We start from the raw sequence: 18,646 nt of genomic DNA, 5'->3' as shown, positions 1-18,646 counted from the left end.
AAGTTCAGAGTTTGAGCTCCACGAACTGGCGGGCTTGGATAATGACACTTGCAGTCAGTTAGTGTCTGGAAGGTAGTCGGAGAGGCCAGCTCAAAAAATATGTCATAAAAGTAACTGCTGCGGCTGGCTTCAAATTCTACCATAACTCTCTAGAGCGCGTGTAAGGCATATCTGGCGGGTTAAGAAAACCCACGTTCTATCCTCCCCGGGATCCTTAAACTCTCGCCTCCTCCCCAAAGCGAAACTTAGCCGGGTCATCGCCAGAATTTTCCCATCCATCCGAGGAGACAAATTTGGGGATCGAGGCAGGGTTGACTGACTCCGGCCTTTCTTCGCCTCCCCCTCCAACCGGCTAGGGGTATATAAATTGAACCGGTGCTCGGCTCAGTGCGACACACTATCACGGTACGTCACAGGCCAGCGGTACGCACTCAGCAAGTTCGCACGCTCCGTGGTGGGTTTCGCTCCGCAGTGGGTCTATCTCCGGGCTGGTATTTCTCCTACTCCTGGACATAACTCCGTGACATGTCTTCGTGATTAGACTCTCAAGTTACCAACTTAATCAGCAGGGTGGACTCGACAAGTTCAGCGCAGTCAAAAGAATCTATTTATTTTCCCACCCAGCGTCGGGAAGAAAGATATTTTTGGAAGCTTGAGTTGGCAGTTCGTCGACATGTATCGTATTGTGATTTACGCCGTGTTCGTCGGCGCAGTGTTCCTAAGTAGTGCGTTGGACTCGGGCGTTGCAGCTCGCAAGAACGGCAGACGCAGGGGCCAGAATAGGAGACGCAATGAAGACACGAGCGCAGCGGCACAAGGTACCGAGGTGCAAAGTGTGGTGCCCACATCGAGGAGACCTCAGATACCCCTCAAGGCGGAGACGCCACCTCTGCGATCCAAGGGAGTCCCAGGTAAGCTTGCTTGTAACTTTTCATTTGCTGTCTTCCCAAGACGGGTCGGTACTGTGCCTCGTACTGGCATCGGGGTAGACGTGGGAATCGGGATCGATAAACCTTGCCACGACTCCAGCCTATCCATCACTCTCTCTCCCCTTCTCTCTCAGACACACACACACACATACACACTCACACACATGCACACTACTTCATCTGGCTGTAAGTATACACTGTATGATTTGATATATATATATATATATATATATATATATATATGTTCATATTACATGGATGAAAAAATGTCATTTGACTCGTCCGTTATTACTGGTGTCACCATTGTATTGCCTGTTAACACCACCGACTTACACCCTATCATGACTAGGTATGTTACTCTGATGTTCTGATGCATATTTTTCCCCTTACTGGTGCGTCTCTGCTCCAGTTGAGCGTGTATTTCACTAACATACCGGTTTCGCCTGTTTCCATAGGACAATGGTAAAATGCGCCCAAAGATCGAGATTTACTCATTTGAAGCTTACAAAGTCTCGAAAAATGTGATGAAGTCAGTCCATAAAGTTTAGTCAAATTGACGCAAAAGTTTGGTAAAGGAAGAATGAGGCAAACTCCACTTTAATACTGACAGATAATTTACTTAAGGTTCCTCACTTTTTATTGTATAGTCTTTTCATTCTACAATGTTCTGTTTACCTTATTCTCTGTTTTCAAAGGAAGTGAAAATTATGTATTGTCGAAAAATGAAATAAACTTTGAATTGAATTGAATTAAATAGATCGTAAACAGATTGCAGCTTGCTTCAAGACAGAAAATGTCGTTCAAAAAAAAAGTCGCGTTTGAGATGGGGGGGGGGGGGACTTTGAAAGGAAATAGGCTGGAAAGGGCTGGCAAAGAAATCCACCTGACTGCATACTCGTAATGTTGGCTTATGTTGTAAATGTGCTTTACTGCTACATTGTTGAACTGCCTCATCATTGTCCTGAATTTAGGTTTTTATTTTGGTTTTCTTTTATCAAGTGTACCTCTGAGTCTTGATTCCGAAAGTTTTAGAATTACTCAAATATTACTGGCGGGGGTCCCAACGACCAAGTTGGCCTTTGTGCAAACGTGTAACACAACAAGCATTACCTACGTATGTCATTTACTTCAATCCCAAAATTATACGATCTGCCACAAACTGCTGATGAAATGAACAGTTTCAAATTTTCATTTTATGAAGATGGAATGTAGAAAAAACCCGAATTACCAACAAAACCCCCAAATAAAAGTAATTCGCCATCAACTTTGCAACTTCTTGCAGCATGGCAACTTCAAATTCGAAATGAAGAGTTGTTGCTGAGGCGACAACTTGGTAAAGGGTAAAGTTTAAATTGCCAAAACAATGGTACATTTCCACTTTGGGAAGCCAGGGGAAGGGGTGTAGATATTTTTTCTTTTTTTTGGCGAGATTTGTCCGAGTAGATCATAATCTTTGGACATCTCGTTACGAAAAGAGATGCCAATAACCTTCGATCTGAGGACACGCCCCGAACCACCTCTCTTTATAACCGTTAATTTTCCCCCAAGGTCAGGAACCCTTCATTTTTCAAGTTCCCTTTCCCTCTTTTGTGATAACAAAATGCTTTATTCTTAAAATGATCATGCCGCATACCGTAGATTTTTTTCCTTTAAAGAGAGAATTCAATAGATAAAAGTCCTGAAAAGGTAGACGTTCTGATCTTTATCAAGCCCCACTTTGGGGACAGTTACCGTCATGGATAATAGATGCCGAAATTCGTTTTGGGTCAGGCAGTGCATCCCCTTCTTTTCCATTTTTGCCAGTCAACAAACAAAGTCAACAAGGATCGGGCAAAACCTGCCGCCGCCGAGTGACAATAACACCCGAGCGATCTTCTCCTAAACAACGTCCAATTGCAAGAAGAGCCCACTGCGAAGATAATAGGAGAGAAAGGAGAAAAAAAAAATAACCATGATCTTTCCACCTCAAAAAGGGAGAAAATCCCTGTTTAAACAACCGACTAATGTACCTTTTGAAGTGAGGGGAAAATGCGTCGAAGTCTCAAACTCTAGCCGAATTTCGGTAGGACCATGTGGATTACTGAGCTAAGTAAATCAGCATCTATCATACAATGTCGGTGTTGACGAAAATATTTCAGCGAAAACAGTGTGCGTGTGTGTGTGTGTGTGTGTGTGTAAGGCAGAGTGACAGAAAGAAGGCGGGAGAAAGAGAGAAAGCAATCAAGGAGACAAAAGAAAAAAAGATACATTTTGGGGGAGTTTAGAAGAAGGAAAAGAAGGGAGATAGCAGTAGAGATAGGAGAGAGGGGAAGAGAGGGAGAGAGGAAAACGAGCACTTTACGAATTCGGAGATTAATGAAAGAAAAACTGAACTGTGACCGCGATGGGAAAAGGAGTCACTACCTACCCGCGCAACGACTGTCAGTTTGACCCCAAAATAAGGTAAAAATGAATGATTACTGTGCAGGCAAGAATGAAGAGGCCTCCATGCGGCACGACCGCAAAGATTCGGCCCGTGATCACCTCTAATCGACTCTACCTGAGCTCCAGAAATGGCAACAGAATTGGCCAGAAAAAGATATCACATTCATACAGTATATTGACTCCGAAATATTGAGTCCGCTGGTCGTCAGCGGAATGATAATCGGCAGAATCATTATTTGTTTGCATAATAATATTCGAGTCAAGTCCTTACAATATTTTAGTTCCAGTGGTAGATAATAGAATGAAATAGTACCAAAGGAGTTTAGCAATGATAGGGGTGTGACTGAACCGCAGGAAGACTTGCTTGGAGTAGAGTGAACTTCGATAGAACTGCCGACGCGTTTAATGGTATGACACGTGCAAGTTTTGTTATTTTTCACTTCAGGAGTATACTGCAAAGTTATTTCCAATTATTTCCAGTTTCCACTGTATAGGTTGGGAGATTGTAAAACTTGGATGACATTTTTTCCCTTTTCCTGACTATTGTCAGGTGTAAATTCGACTTCAATGTCAGCAACTGTTGGGTCCATTAGCATTGGTACGGGAGGGCTGAGGATAATTGCAGCAAATTTGTCGGCTGAAAGTGTTGGGTACGAATGGGAACAACAGCACTGATAACCGAAATTTCGCTACACACGACCAAGGCATAGTCTGCCATGCACTTACACGTTTTTAAACAGTTTCGCTGTCGAGTTGAAAACCTCAGAATTTTAGCAAATCTGACCATATACTTTTATCAGTGCAATGTAAAATATGCCACATACTTTTTAGTTTCCTTCACGTACTTTTCAAGATATTGAGCTCACACTAAAGGATGAATTAATCGATGGAGAAATTTGTTCTCAACAAAAAGAAAGAAAAAAATCAGTCATTATAGTGCAACTGATCTATCAAAGTACAGGTAAAGTTTGTTCTGTCACTAAAGTCAGCTGTTTAAATGATCTATAGATACGTACAGGGCAGCGTCAAGGGAAAATGTGCCACTAAGAATATCACATTAATGACTTTTCACATACACACACACACACACACACACAATAGAAATAAAATGTTGAAATCACGTGATTAACAGAATTACTATAAATTTCGCGCCACGTTAATCTTGATACTCGACACTAAAAATCGATCATAAAATCTGACAGATTTGACTCGACGAAGCTTTACTGACCCGTTGCTTCTTCTTGCTCGTCTTCGTACCCAAGAATGCTTTGATTTATGAATGACGTCATTATTCAGCATACAGCAATACTTGCTCGTTATTGAGTCTTTATTCCATGTTTTGTCTGAGAAAAGGAATGGCACACACGACTTTTCGACGTAAGGCAAACGCAGCGCACCGCCCTTTTTTTTAAAGCTAGTGATACAGCGATGATATTATAAATCATGTGATCGATGCAATCCGTACGTTTTGTAATAACTCAAGAAGCGAATTCCAGCTCTTGGGGCCAGAGGTAAAAAGTCGATATGTTACCGATGTCACGCTTATCCTGTCGAAATCAGGACTTCTAAGGCGGTTTTGGCAAAGCACCATTATTGTCCCTCTGCAACCTAAAACATTTAAAAAACAAACGATGCCACTAAATATTTAATAGTCTTGCTGTTATAGGCTGTCGTTCTTCTTGCGTTGACCACTATTTCAGCATCTTTATAGAAGCATAATGAGAGAAATTAAGTATTGAGTGCGAGTTTGTCGAAAAAAAAAGATATCGACTTTCGTTGATGGTAAAACACAAGCAAAACAACAGACAAACCCCGAAACAAGTACAACGAAACAAAAAATAAAGAACCCCAACTGCGTTCTGTGGGTATGTCATAAAAACATAATTCATAGGACCTACTATTATAGAGACACTATTATTGTATGTAAGGACATTAGTGTTAAAACTCACTGACCACTGTTATTTATCTGTATCCCTCTGAAATTCTTAGATTTAGTGCAAAAAAAGAAAAATCTCGCTTTGTTTTCGTTATATTATTTCCCCTCGCTTTCTCTCTTATTGCCTGGCAGCCTAATGAGGACCAGTCTAGGGAATTAGGGTTGACAGGCGAAGAAGGCTCCAATTTACACGCCGGCCAGTCGGGCGGGCAACGCGGGCCGGGGGCTGGGGAACAAACATAGCCTCTTTCCTGTCAGCTCATTAGTACACGGAGTTGGAGACCGCCTCTTCCAGGACAATTTTTCTGCTGCTGAAAATATTTCTCATGAAATGGAGAAAAAGAAAAAAAAAAGAAGAAAAAAAGAGAGAGAAAAAAAAACAGGCTATATAAGATTTGACAGCTTGGTTGGCAATCATGTGTCTTCTGGAAAACAAACAAACAAAAGCAAAACAAAACAAAAATAACACACAACAAATCCCCAAAATAAACAAACAGAAACCAAAGGTAAGCGAGTTATTAACAAACTCATCGCCCAATAGATTTTAAGCCACTTGACGATTGCAGTAATTCGACTTTTAAGAACATATACGTGTTCGAACCAGTGGCATCATTTCTCTGCACATCAATATTTTTCATCAGTTGGATAAATGCGATCAACATGTCCTGATTAAAAAACGTGGGAAAAAATTGACCAGGAAAAAGAGCATCTTCAGATCGAACTTTTTTTCTCTATAGAATGATAAGTGTAAAAGACAAGATGATTGATATCTCGAAGCCTGCAGCAAAACCATTTCAAGTATCAGAGGAAAGTTTGCTGATATTTTGATGTGGAAGGGTCGTTTATCGTTCATATCGGACAGACTTCCTAAAAAGTCATTCATACCTGATGGCACAAATCTGGTCAACGTTTCTTTGCTCTGGTCTTCAGTCCACTCCCATTGTCGTTCTCTATTGACGCTGTGGTGTTCAACAACTTCGTAACGGCAACAGTCTTCAATTGATATCAAAAGCTGTCTGCGTATTAGCGCACGACGAACCACGAACCTCCCTCCCTATTCAAATCACCACATTTTGCGTTACACTTCTTTCATGGCTAATCATCGAGTCTATACGATTTGATGACCGAATGGGATCGAACAATACCGAGCGAGGTTCGCGTAATCCCGAGCGGAACGCGAACAATGGGCAGACGTGATGGCACACTCGATTCACTGCCAATGAAAAGGCGGAAAAACCCTTTGATAGGTGGATTTACAGTCTGCACAACAGTAGGCGTGATTGAAAAATGCTAATTCCCCATTGCCTCCGCTTGATGACTGCGACAAAGCTCGCCTACAGCTAGTTGCCTTTTCAGGGGAATGATTGTTAATTAATTGGAATCAGCCGCATTAATTCGAGGTCTTACGTGGTGGATTTCTATTTTGGAAGGGGAAACAGTTACGGGATCTTTTCAGTTGTTGGAAAGCGCTCAGTGTGGCAAGCGCGCGTCAGACAGACATCAAAATAGGGAGTGTGTGAAGAGCAGGGACGATGGGAGTGTTGTAAGACTCAGCCTCAGACACTGCAGAGTGTCTCGCGTGGTGATTAATAAATTAGTCGGCGATGACCTTTACATTTAGGACACACGATTATCACGTGACTGTCTGTCCCTCCAGACACTTACTTATCCGATCATTAAGGAAGAAGAAAATGAACTTAACGAAATAAATGACAGATGATAACTTTGGTCTCAAAAGGGCTGCGAAAACAAAACCTTTATAACTGAACACTTCTTTTAATTAAGTCCTCTGACGCGTCCTGAACTATTCCACGCGATCAATAAATCTGTGATTATTATTGCGGGCGTAGAATAGTGTAATGGCATAAGGGGGAAATGATATCCCCATTTATTCACAGATTCTTATACGAAACTCAACTATATTGCGGTGACAAGACGAGCAGTTCTGCTTTGCAGGAAATGCTGGTTTGAGTTTGAACTCTCTTGATTTGAAACTAGAAAACATCTTCACTCTGACAGCATGCACTTCAAGGACGACGTATTTCATCGCAGGTTAGACAAGAAGAAGAGAAAGACAAACATTCCAATCTCTGTGAGCAACTCTTCTCACAAATTCTACGATTGTTTTTCCTGCAGAGGCACGCTCGCGGTTTTCTGGTTGGATTACCGCGACCAAATAAGCGTGCATAAGCCAACAGGTTACGCCTTGCCGGCGACTTTACGGAAGGTTTCGCAGCGCACTGCTGGGCATACTACGACACTTTTATTCAGTACATGTATTTCTTGTTCGTGTGTGTGTAGCCCTAAGCAGGTAAAGCAGCTGTAAGCAAAACCTTCGAAGAGCAATGACTTAATAAACTTCCAAGGTTCGATTGTGGCTCCCAAACACGCCACGCTCGACCGACATTACCAAGTACACAGAGCGGATCTTCGCCGCCGTTTTACACATGTTCCAACAACGGCTGACTGAGTTTCTGCTGGCAGCAGAAGTCTGTCAAAGCGACGACCCATTTTCTGCCCAGATACAAACTGTAATACACTCCCAACCTTCCCAGGTTCACGTTTACAGAAAGTCTATCTGAATAAAGAACTGAACAAATTCGAAAATAGGGACCTTATACTGCGCGTTAGCAGAATCTCCGTCTTTGATAGTCAAAACAGCTTTGTTGGAAATACACAAACAGAAAACTTATTTTTTCATCGCTACTGACAGCGCTGACAGCAAATATCATATCAGGTGCTTTGAGGCAATGTAACGGGGGGGGGGGGGGGGTGGCGATTGAGATGTGTGTTTTGAAACCGCACACGAGAAGTAAAATTGTATATGGGGAGAAATGAAAGAGAGAGAGAGAGAGAGATATTATCCAAGTTATACCTAGACAAAGTGGTTTGTTTTTAGCTTCGTAGAATATCAAACACTGACAGGCAGACAAAGGGAAACTATACGGATCACTTACGGGACCACTGTAAACTGAAAACGAAAATAACATCGAAATCAAACAGTTACTCAAAATGTCAATCACCACCACAGTCAGATGCATGGGATTAGTCATATCAGAAAGTTACACCCTAATATGTTTGCTTATCTAGCTACACAGTACATGTACAGTATATCAATTCTATGTGATGGCTCCTGCCATGCTATATGCGCAAGGACAAATGTATCGCGTACAATAGCAGATGGACTCTTATGAAGTTGTTATAAAAGGGTTGATGAGTTCTCAGAGCATTTTCAGTCTATTGTGTGACAACAGATTGCTGATAAAAACAGTCAGTGAAATTATCCCACAAGAGAAAGAGAGAGAAAGAGAGAAATGAATAGACAAAAAAGCTAATGAGTAATCATATTGTTGACGTCCTTTTTAGGGGCAGGTGCGAGTCTCAGAAGCGCAGAAAAACATAGGGCACGACAGGTCGTGCGTGACCACGTGATTACACCGAAACTTCCCAGGACCACTACTAAACAAGATGTCATTGACATTATACTCAAACATGCAGGTCTCCAATGATTATGACTCAAAGTATCAGAAAATGTAGCCGACTGTCTGCTTCAATAATATTTTTAGTTCGCCCAGTGGTCACGTGATGATGACGTCATTTATATTGTCCGGAGAGTCTCCCACGGTGCTCGATCTGTCGGTCTATAGATTGAAATCTTGTGAAGATAGTGAAATAGCTGTCTTTTAACAGCTTCCAATTTCATTCTCGAGAAGACGTATCAGAGGAATATGTGTAAAATCTTTCGCTGAAGTTACCACCCAGTTTAAGCACGAAGAAATGAAAGCTACGATTAATTGTTTTTTCAATTCAATTCAATTCAATAGTTTATTTATTTCCATCATCACAAAGAAAAGAAAAGAAAAAGTTGACATAATCCAAAGTGATACATTTTTTTTTCATTTCTCTTACACTCGTCCGATAAAGGATTTTTTCAATACAATATAAAGTATATTATACACGAATGATGTCGTAAAAAAAAACCAATGCACTTTGTCATGGCAACAAAAATAGTAAATAATCACAATGATGGAAAACAGTGTTCCACTGTTTTGTTCCTTCGATTAATTGTTCCTTTCTTAATACTAGTACATATTCTACTCGCTTTCTAAAGGTTAATCGGGATTTATAGTCGTCCATGAAATGTTGCGCAGATTCCACGAATTTGGTTTGGCAGGACGTGAGCTCATTCTGACATTGTAAGTCTAATGACGTCATTTCCGTTCGGGACTGTCCCCCTTATTATCATAAGCACAAGGACTGCGACGCTTTCAAGTACCATATTACCTGAAACATTTTACTCTCACTTAACATGTGGCTTTATGTTTTATGGGGGTCCATTTATCAAAAAAAGAAACAACAACATCTGATGGTTGGCATCTGCACAAGATAATTAATATAACTAATGCAATGGCAATGAATAGTGTTGCTTGTGTAGTGTATACCATCTAGCCTACATTCCGTATTCCTTCCTCTGTTTATTCGCTTCATTCGTCAGTAGTAAATCATTGTACCATGTTTTTTCTCCTCTCCTTTTTATTGTGATATCACCATAAAATCACTTCAGCCAAGGATTAAGATATACAAGAAAAGTCTCTATTTTGTACCCCAGCGCAATAATACTCTGCAGACGAAATACATTTAACGAAACAGATTAACACGTTAAAAACGGTTTCAAAAGTTTACCCCACATTCTGATACGCAGTTCGTTTCTTGTACATCTGTCGTGAGCTATCTTTAACGATCTGCGTCCCTTTCATGGAATTCACATTCACATTGCTCTAATTTCGTGCATTGAGTGACTGCCTGCCCCAAGCTTCTGTTCGCCATGTCTGACGCCATTTTGCCCGTCGTTCATTCCATGATCGACAAACATTTGGCGACAAACTGACGTGTCTGTATGCATTAGGCCTGTCGTTCCATGCGGGAGTAACGCCTATTCAAGCAACTTCCTTCGACAATGGCGCACAGATTCGATTTCCGAGATCTCTATCGCTATTAAAGCGTGTTTATGATCTTCGAATTCCGATCATATCGATGTTGCCAGCCAAACTCAGGAAAAGAAAATAAGTATTTGACCAGTTTTTATGCTGTAAACTGTAAAGGTGCGAGAAGTCAAAGATACAGAAGATCCTATCGCAAATATTAGTTGTAGCGCACCGTGTCGCAGCTTTTTTCCTTTTTCGCAGCTTTTTTCTTTCTCTTTTTTTTTCTTTTCTGTCACAATACAGGTCGCATAAATGCCTTTTCTCCGCAACACAAAGATTGCAATGTGAATGCCCTGCGATGAAAACACGGCTATTCTGTCTTGAGAGGGCATGGGGAGATATATATTGCACCTCTTCTCTTATATCTCTTCAGGGCGAAAAAACAAAGATTTGCGACAGTATTCTCGAGTCGCCTCTTGTGTCGGATTCTCGAGGAGTCTTTCAGATGAGTGGAAGAGTTGTATAGGTCCCTCCCTCTCCCCCTCTCCCACCCCACCCTCCCCCCTTCCTCAGCTTGAAATGTGAGTAAGGGTTAGAGATTGTTGGATTTGGAGGTTAGCTGACTGCACAAGCCCCCGCGTATTGTCTAAAGGGCTTTGCTTCAAAGTCCCACGGACCCACGCGTGGTATTTGTCGTACGGTCCTATATACAACGACATGAAAATTTGTCTGTAGCACAACATAATACATCCGATGAGTGATAAAAGAGAGTAAAGGCTGTGATTTTTTTCTTAGCCCTTTGTAAAGAGTTGGTCTTCTGAAAAAACTCGTATATTCCATTCTATTTCTAAAGTCAATAGTCAAAATGGGCTAATAATATCTGTAGTTTTCATTCATTGCGAAATATATTATGGAAGATGCCAAACAAAGCATTCGATAGATAAATCTCGGCATTGTTGATAGAAAATGACCCTTTGGATCAGAGCTTCGAAGCTCTTCAGTACTGAAAGAAGGGCTGGAGTCAAAAGTTTGCGTTGACATAAAAAGATTACTAGTATATATAAAATCTTATATAATCTGGAAAGGGAATGATGATAACGCCTCTAATATTAATAGCAAATGAACATATCAATATGTTTTTGATCCTATAAAAGATTAATAGAAATTATCAAAACGTGAATACACTTAGCGCAAACTTTCGAAGCGGATGCACAATTTCGTTTAAATTACGGATGCATCCTTTCAAAAGCTATAGGCTTATATCTTCACTGTCATTTAACCTATCAATGAACTCTGTTTTAATCATTAGTGACGTAGCTTATCATTCCCATCATTCATACGTAATGCCACTGACAAAGCAGGGCCTAATGCTTTCTAAAATAGGTATTTGTTTTTAAATTTTCAGCGTGAAGTTTCATCTAAATACAGTATCACATGGCACAGATTGAAAATGCACTTAATTTGCGCAGTTGATTAGTAGAACGAGAGTTTACGAGCATCTATGTATAGCTTCATCTATTACCGCATGATACCTATCATTGAACAATATTGCTTTACCACATTTTCAACGCCAATATTTCTACGGCAAGTCCCGGTATCCCCAAGTAAAGAACTTATAACAAAAAGAAGAGGCAAAGTAATAATAATGATAACAACAGCAACAACAACAACAACAGCAATCGAAATAAAAAAAAGTCTAAAACAAAGTATACAAACAAATAAACGGGCAAACAAAAAGCAAAACGCTTCAAAAACCAAAACAAAACTCCTTGTTGAAGTGAACGCACTGACGCGGGGTAATATGATAAACAGTGCACTCATAGCGAGACGTGACAAGTCGTGTAATGTGCCCGTATGTGTGTTTAAGTGTTTGTTTTTCGTTGTTTTGCGCTCGCTCGTTCGTCTGGGTTTCCAAGTCAAAGCTGTCTCGACCTACCGGCAAAATGTCGGTCACGGACAACGCGTTGCGGGCGCACCTATAATCAGAAGAGCGGGAGATAAGGGACGATCGAGGGAATAGAGAATCTGGGTACTCGAGTGTAACGATTTTCACATTATAAGCAAAATGATAGATGACGTCACAGTGAAACAAAATGGCGAAACTTCTTTAACCATTCAAGTTTTCGCTTAAAAACATACATAGATGAAGAGCGCAGCCGACAGAGGAGAGGGCTATTTTGGACTGTCTTTTTTTTTTATCGTGGACAGCCACCGACGATTTCGAGAAAAAGAGTGTAGCAAATGTTGAAATTTGATTTAGCAGAGCGATGGTAACCTTGGCAACTGCAGCTGCAGTCTGCTCTGGTTCGCACCATAAACAGCCTGACGTTACTCACAGATGAACTAGTTTCTATTTTTTTTTTTGCGGCTTCTGAGACATGGTTTGGTTTGGGACGAGTAAAGGATTTACTAGTATGTATATTAAGCCAAAAATAGACACTCCTTCTCGAATGCTCATAGTGAAACTCATTTCATGAATGTCTTCACACACCCGAAGTGAATGGTGAAGGCATTATACACACATCAAAAACATATCCACACGAAAATATATTAGACAACCTTAACGGGGACCAATCCTATTAAATCCTCACCATAGTACCGATGTCGTCAGCAAATTGGAGTGTAAAGGGGGAACAAATCCTCCACCGAACATCAAATAGTTCTTGTGTGAATGGAAGATGTCTTTCTCCTTTAGTAAGCTTTCAACTATCTTTGGTTCTCCTTTAAATGGCTAAGCCGAAAAACAGTGGAGTCGAACAGAGGTGGCACAATAGCACTTTAACGGACAAACACCGCCCGGCTCCCTCCTGAAGACCTCGAAATGCTGTGCAACCTCGAGTGCCCTAGGGTAATAGAAGACACTCCGTTTTAACTTTGAGGCACGACCGAAACACCCCCGGTGGCTGTTGGATATAGGAAATTGTTATAATGCCAGACCTAATTTCCTCCTCAGTGCGGATGATATTCGCGAGTTGTCTCCCCGCAGCAATACTACACGACTCTTTTCCTTCCGCGATGATTCGTCATACGAGTTTGATTGCTGTTTTCTTTGGCAAGATGGGCCTGAACACCGCTCATACGGCGTCCATCCATTAGCTCCAACTCAAATTAAATTGAGGACAGATTTTCCCTTCTTCCATGGTCCAGCTCTTCCAGTGAAGGGAGTCCTTGAAACCAAGTTCTTGAAAACAAGGGGCTCCACAGTAATCATTCATTCCCTGATTACTCCCACCTAGATATCGCAAATGACATCGCAACATAGCTGTTACCCAAAACCGATCATCTGCCTGGTATGAAAATCACCCACGTTACAAGTTGATAGAGACATTCGACGTTTATCAATGCTTGAAAGTGATGTTGAAAGCAGTTTGTTGTTGTTGTTGCCGTTATTGATAAGATATAACCAAATCCTTTTAACAAATTTTGTAATTTTGCGTCTCATATCAAAGAAAAGGAAATGATTTAATAAAATCGGAAAAGGGTGTGTGCAAACAGCAAATATGGAGGGTGGAAACAAATAGGAACTGACTGATTGCAAAAGAATACAACTTCGCTCTGCCTTTCTACAACGATCGGGATTTTGTCTTTTAAACCTCAAAAGAAAAGTAAAAATGGACCTGGAGTTTACGCTGAAAATATATGAAGGAATAAGAAAAGAAAACAACGGAAGACTAAAAAGATGGAGAGTTAAGAGCACAGCCCGGAAGTAGGACGGGAGATAGAAGATGGTGACCTCTTCGCTTTTGGAAAGGACTTGAAATATGTTTCCTCATCCATTACGGATTTTCCAAGGTCATGGAATGCGCGTCTCGTAAATTTCGTTCCGTTACCGGTTTTTCTTTACGTGCCTCGTCTAGCTCTTGAGTCACGGGCAAGTGCATTTTAGTGCCATAGGTATTTGTAGGGGACCTATATCTATCTATATATCTATCTGTCTTTTATATCTATCTATCTATATATCTATCTGTCTATTATATCTATTTATCTCTCATTCGTATATCTATCTAGCCATCACGCTAGCTATCTATAGAATGTTTGAGTTTCTTGTTAGCGTCAATGCATAAAAAACGACGCACAGACGAATGAATTTGGAAATCTTTATTTTCACTTGTTATATGTGGTATATAGTAACAAGAGCTCGAAAAGTAATTTGAAATATAACATCGATGTATCCGTCTTTTTATTTCCTGAAGAGAAGAAGAAATCTGGTGTATTGTAGCGTTCATAAAAGTCATCGACCCCACCACACGTAGGCGACAGAAATAGAAAGGTTTCTTCTCTTCAAGCATGTTAACTCTCACTGAATGAAATTTGAAATAATAGAAAGAAAGTTTCTTTATTTGGAGACAGAAAGTAAAGGAAGTATAGTGTCTCAATAAATGCAGGTAACTTTTTTTTTTCGTCACCACTTGGGATTTGGTAGATAGACATGGATGGGTGAGATATGGCAGAAAGAGGGGAAAGACCGGTAATATGAAATTTAGAACTGTTTGTCTCGATTTTACCATTTGTCGTCTTTTTCTGTTAGCTTTTGTAAATAGATTGACACCACATCTTCCCATTTGTTTCAATTATGTTCATTTTTACAAAGATGAAGTAGAAACGGAGAAGAAACAGTAGCAGACGAACAAGAAGTAGAAGACGTCAACGACTATCCATAGGCAGACCTAGAAAAAAGTATAGTGGAAACGGAAGAAGGTAGATAAGTAGTAGATGAAGAGAAACTAACGAAGAGGAGAACACGAATTATGCAGCAGTAGAGAATTCGTGGTTGCAGCAGGGAAGGAGAAAATGAACATGACGAAGCAGAGGTAGAAAAGGATGAAGATGATGAAGAAGAAGAAGCAGAAGAAGAAGGTGAAGAAGAAGAAGATGAAGATGAAGAAGAAGAAAAAGAGGAAGAAGAAGAAGAAGAGAAGAAGAAGTTGAAGAAGATGAAGAAGAAGGAGGAGGAAGATGATGAAGAAGAAGAAAAAGAGGAAGAAGGAGAAGAAGAGAAGAAGAAGAAGTTGAAGAAGATGAAGAAGAAGAAGAAGAAGAAGAAGGAGGAGGAGGAAGAGGAGGAGAAGAAGAGGAAGAAGTTGCATCTGAGAACTGAAGAAAAATCGCACACTGCCCAGTGCCTTTAAATGTGTACGATCGAGGAGCGCGAAGAGGAAAAAACGACTCAGTTTGCTTGTCGGGCTGTATGAAATATGAATCATAAATTCCTCAAATCAATGGGGAGTTCCAGTTTGCAAAAGAGGAAATAGAATCCTGGCATCTCATCACAAGGTACTCATTACGTGATTCTCTCTCTCCGCCAAATTTGTTTGGATGCAACGGTCCATTTCTCTTGTCCGATTTTGAATGGGTGTCATCGGCTATTAGAGGTGATCGCTGCTCAAAGTAGATCGAACATATAAGGCTTGTCATTTTTTTCTCTTTTTTTTTGGCTGTAACTTGTTTGATTTGAGCCGTAATTTGTCCCAGTCCCACGTGTAAATAGCAACAGATAGATTTGATTCAGATACTTGATGCATGGAGTGAGTCCAAACTTGGAAATCGATATCGTGCCATCTTGCGTCACTTTGGACCCAGAACATATTCTATTAAATTGTTTCCAGATTGCCTTACATAGTCGACCTTTTTTTTTCTCAAAAAAAAAAGGAAATACAAAAACTTGTTCTCTACTGAATTCATAAATTCGATTGATTTCAGAAGTCATTGGGGGAATGGATCGTTAACTAAAATGATTTGTTCTAGCTCTTGTCAATGAAGACTGATTATTTGCGTCACCTGTAGATTGGAGAAAAAAAAATCCAAGGTCAAGCAAGAGAGACTTTTTTTTTGGGGGGGGGAATAAAAACAAAGATGGAGCTAAGAAAAAGAAAAAGGAGGAAGAGTAGGAGGAGGGGTAGAAGGCAAAAGTAAAGAAGGGGAAGACTAGTGATGCTAATGATGACGATAAAAGACGATTTCCAATAATGATACAGATAAAAGCAATAAAAATGCACGCCGTTACCATCATCATCATCAAGAAAATCAGTTGGGATAGAGGAAGCAACGAAAAGATATGTAGTGCGTGTGGGATAAGCGAGCGAGTATAGTTTACAGATCACACTGTCCCTGACTTGTGTAACTGATGCAGGAGTTGATGACGTACAAGTGTCTTTTTTTCTCTCTCATCATTTCACATTTCGCATTTACAGAAACTCATTTCATGTATCAGGTATGTATCATCTGTCATGTATTATGCGTCTCCTGTTACCTGGTTTCCTGCCAAACACCGAGACTCATCTTCATGGAACAGATCAAAAGAAATCAGAAGTGATCTTGAAGATGCTGATCTTTTTATAACGTCTACCAGACCTCACATCCCTTCCTACATCATGGAAGACCTGCCGACGGCGTCGGAAAAGTTTGAAAAGCACGGTTCATATGAGTATGAAGATGTCATTGTAATCTGCAGGTGGGACATAATTTCGAATCTTTGCTGACCCTGTGCCTTATTTTAAGCAGTTGTACTAAACCGCTCGCCATCGCCGTTTATTCCCAAATGCGGTTTTTCTGAGAATGATGTTTAAACGCCATCACCGTCATGTAGCTTTAAGGGGAAATAATCATAGTTAAAAAGTGTAAATTAATATCGCAATTGCGCCAAATGATTGCACGAGCATCACTGTCTGAAACCGGTTATCCCTCAGAAGCCTGATTGGAAAGTTCATCTTCACAAACTCGGCCGTATACCGTCCTATTTCACGTCTGTGTTTGACATGACAGTTTCTGTGACCTTTTGCCACTTATTGAGCAACGAATTCATCGAATATCATATGTGTTTGCTTGCTCTTTTCTACACTCTAAGAAAAATTTCACTAAAAATTGAGTAAAACGGCCACATGGTCAGAATTGAGTAAAGTTTTAACCACTCCTAGTTGAGTAAAAGTTTGATCATATTTGAGCTCCTCTTTTACCCAATGAAGAGTAAAATTTGTTTTGCTTTATTATTGAGTAATTTTATTTTTACTCATTTTTGACCATGTGTCCATTTTGATCGGGGTTATGTGTAAAATTGATTTTAATCCCAGATGACTATTCTGATTTTTAACCATCTTTGGCCATGTGTCCATTTTGATCGGGGTTATGTGTAAGTTCAATTTTACTCCCAATTGACCATTCTGGAGAACACGAGGAAAGTGTAAATTCGTTTTTACTTTTGTGGCAAAACAATTTTGGTCGGCCTGCTTACGTATTTGCAATGTACAATTCATTTTAAAAGTACAGTATGATATACATGACATAACAAACACGTGAAATGTGACTTGCACATTCTCATGGTACATTTGAAGTTGACAAGGCAAGCTAGCAAGTGCATGCTACAGACCAAAATATTTTGCGACATAAAACCCAAATAAGTAACACATGACAAAAAATATATATCGTTATTACCTTTATTGTGAAGGTAAACAATTTTTTTTTTTTGAGCTGAACTATTCATCTTCTCAGAAATAAAACATAACAAACATACACGAAAAGCTGGTAGTATGTTATACTTTAAACTACATGAAATAAGGAAAACAACGTGGAATTGAGTTGTTACTTACAACTTCTTTTTCTCTGTAACATTGGAATAAACTTGCAACTTCTCTTTTTCTGGAACATTGGATTAGACTGTGCTTACATGCAGAGCATGTAACACGCATGCAGAACTTTACATGGTCATTGATGGTAGAAAAAATAAAGCTTGCGATCAACTTGTCACAACCTTTCTTTTCCATGTAAAACTAAAATAAACTGTGATTTATGTAAAGCATCTTGTGCTATACATCACTTCCTTTCCAGTCTCTGGTATAGGATTAAAGTTTGGAACCAAATGGAACGACACTCTGATTCTAGGTCTTCTCAAAGCTTCAGTCACAACATTTAAAACTCATTTCTCGATGTTGGTCCAATCTAAACATTTCTAAACACAAAAATCAAAACAAGGATACCGCACAAAGTACAAGTGTTTCTTTCCTAACATATGGTCAATATCCTTCCCATGTGAAGGCACAAGTATTTTAACAAGATTATAGCAAGGTCAATATTTTGGTTGCTCTACATTTATATTCCAGCAAAGTCTTACATCACATAAATTGTAAACCTTGGTTTTATAGAACACCCTTTGCAAAATATATGGCCATATGAAATAAACCACATGAAATTGAGTTGTTACTTCAAACTTCCTTTATACACTGAAATAGACTGTCTTTATGCATGCAGAGCTTGTACACATGTAAAACTTTACATGATAGGAAAATAAAGCATGCAGTGGAATGATGACACTTCAAGTCATAATTTTCTTAACCAGTAATGTAAACTAGCTGTAGACCTTCTCAAAGGACAAAATAATCAATAAGTTGGTACATGATGATTAATTCTTTACACAAAGGAACCAGAAACATGTCTTCAAT

The 18,646-nt window shown here is 39.9% G+C and overlaps 1 protein-coding gene across 1 annotated transcript in view; it reads left to right on the top strand.

Moving 5' to 3' along the window:
* Window positions 1-673: 673 nt before the first annotated feature.
* Window positions 674-18,646, top strand: part of LOC139732266 (chordin-like) — an 87,846-nt gene continuing 69,873 nt past the window's right edge. Inside the window, exon 1 of the mRNA XM_071643138.1 lies at window positions 674-911. Within this exon, the coding sequence (XP_071499239.1) occupies window positions 674-911 (238 nt within the window). The remainder of the gene's footprint in view (window positions 912-18,646) is intronic.

The sequence above is a fragment of the Diadema antillarum genome, unplaced genomic scaffold (assembly GCF_040938485.1).
Source record: "Diadema antillarum isolate AM-2024a unplaced genomic scaffold, OU_Dant_1.0 seq00000407_RagTag, whole genome shotgun sequence".
Taxonomy (NCBI): domain Eukaryota; kingdom Metazoa; phylum Echinodermata; class Echinoidea; order Diadematoida; family Diadematidae; genus Diadema; species Diadema antillarum.
Note: the sequence above shows the minus strand (reverse complement) of the source record. Positions and strands in the feature narration are given on the sequence as shown.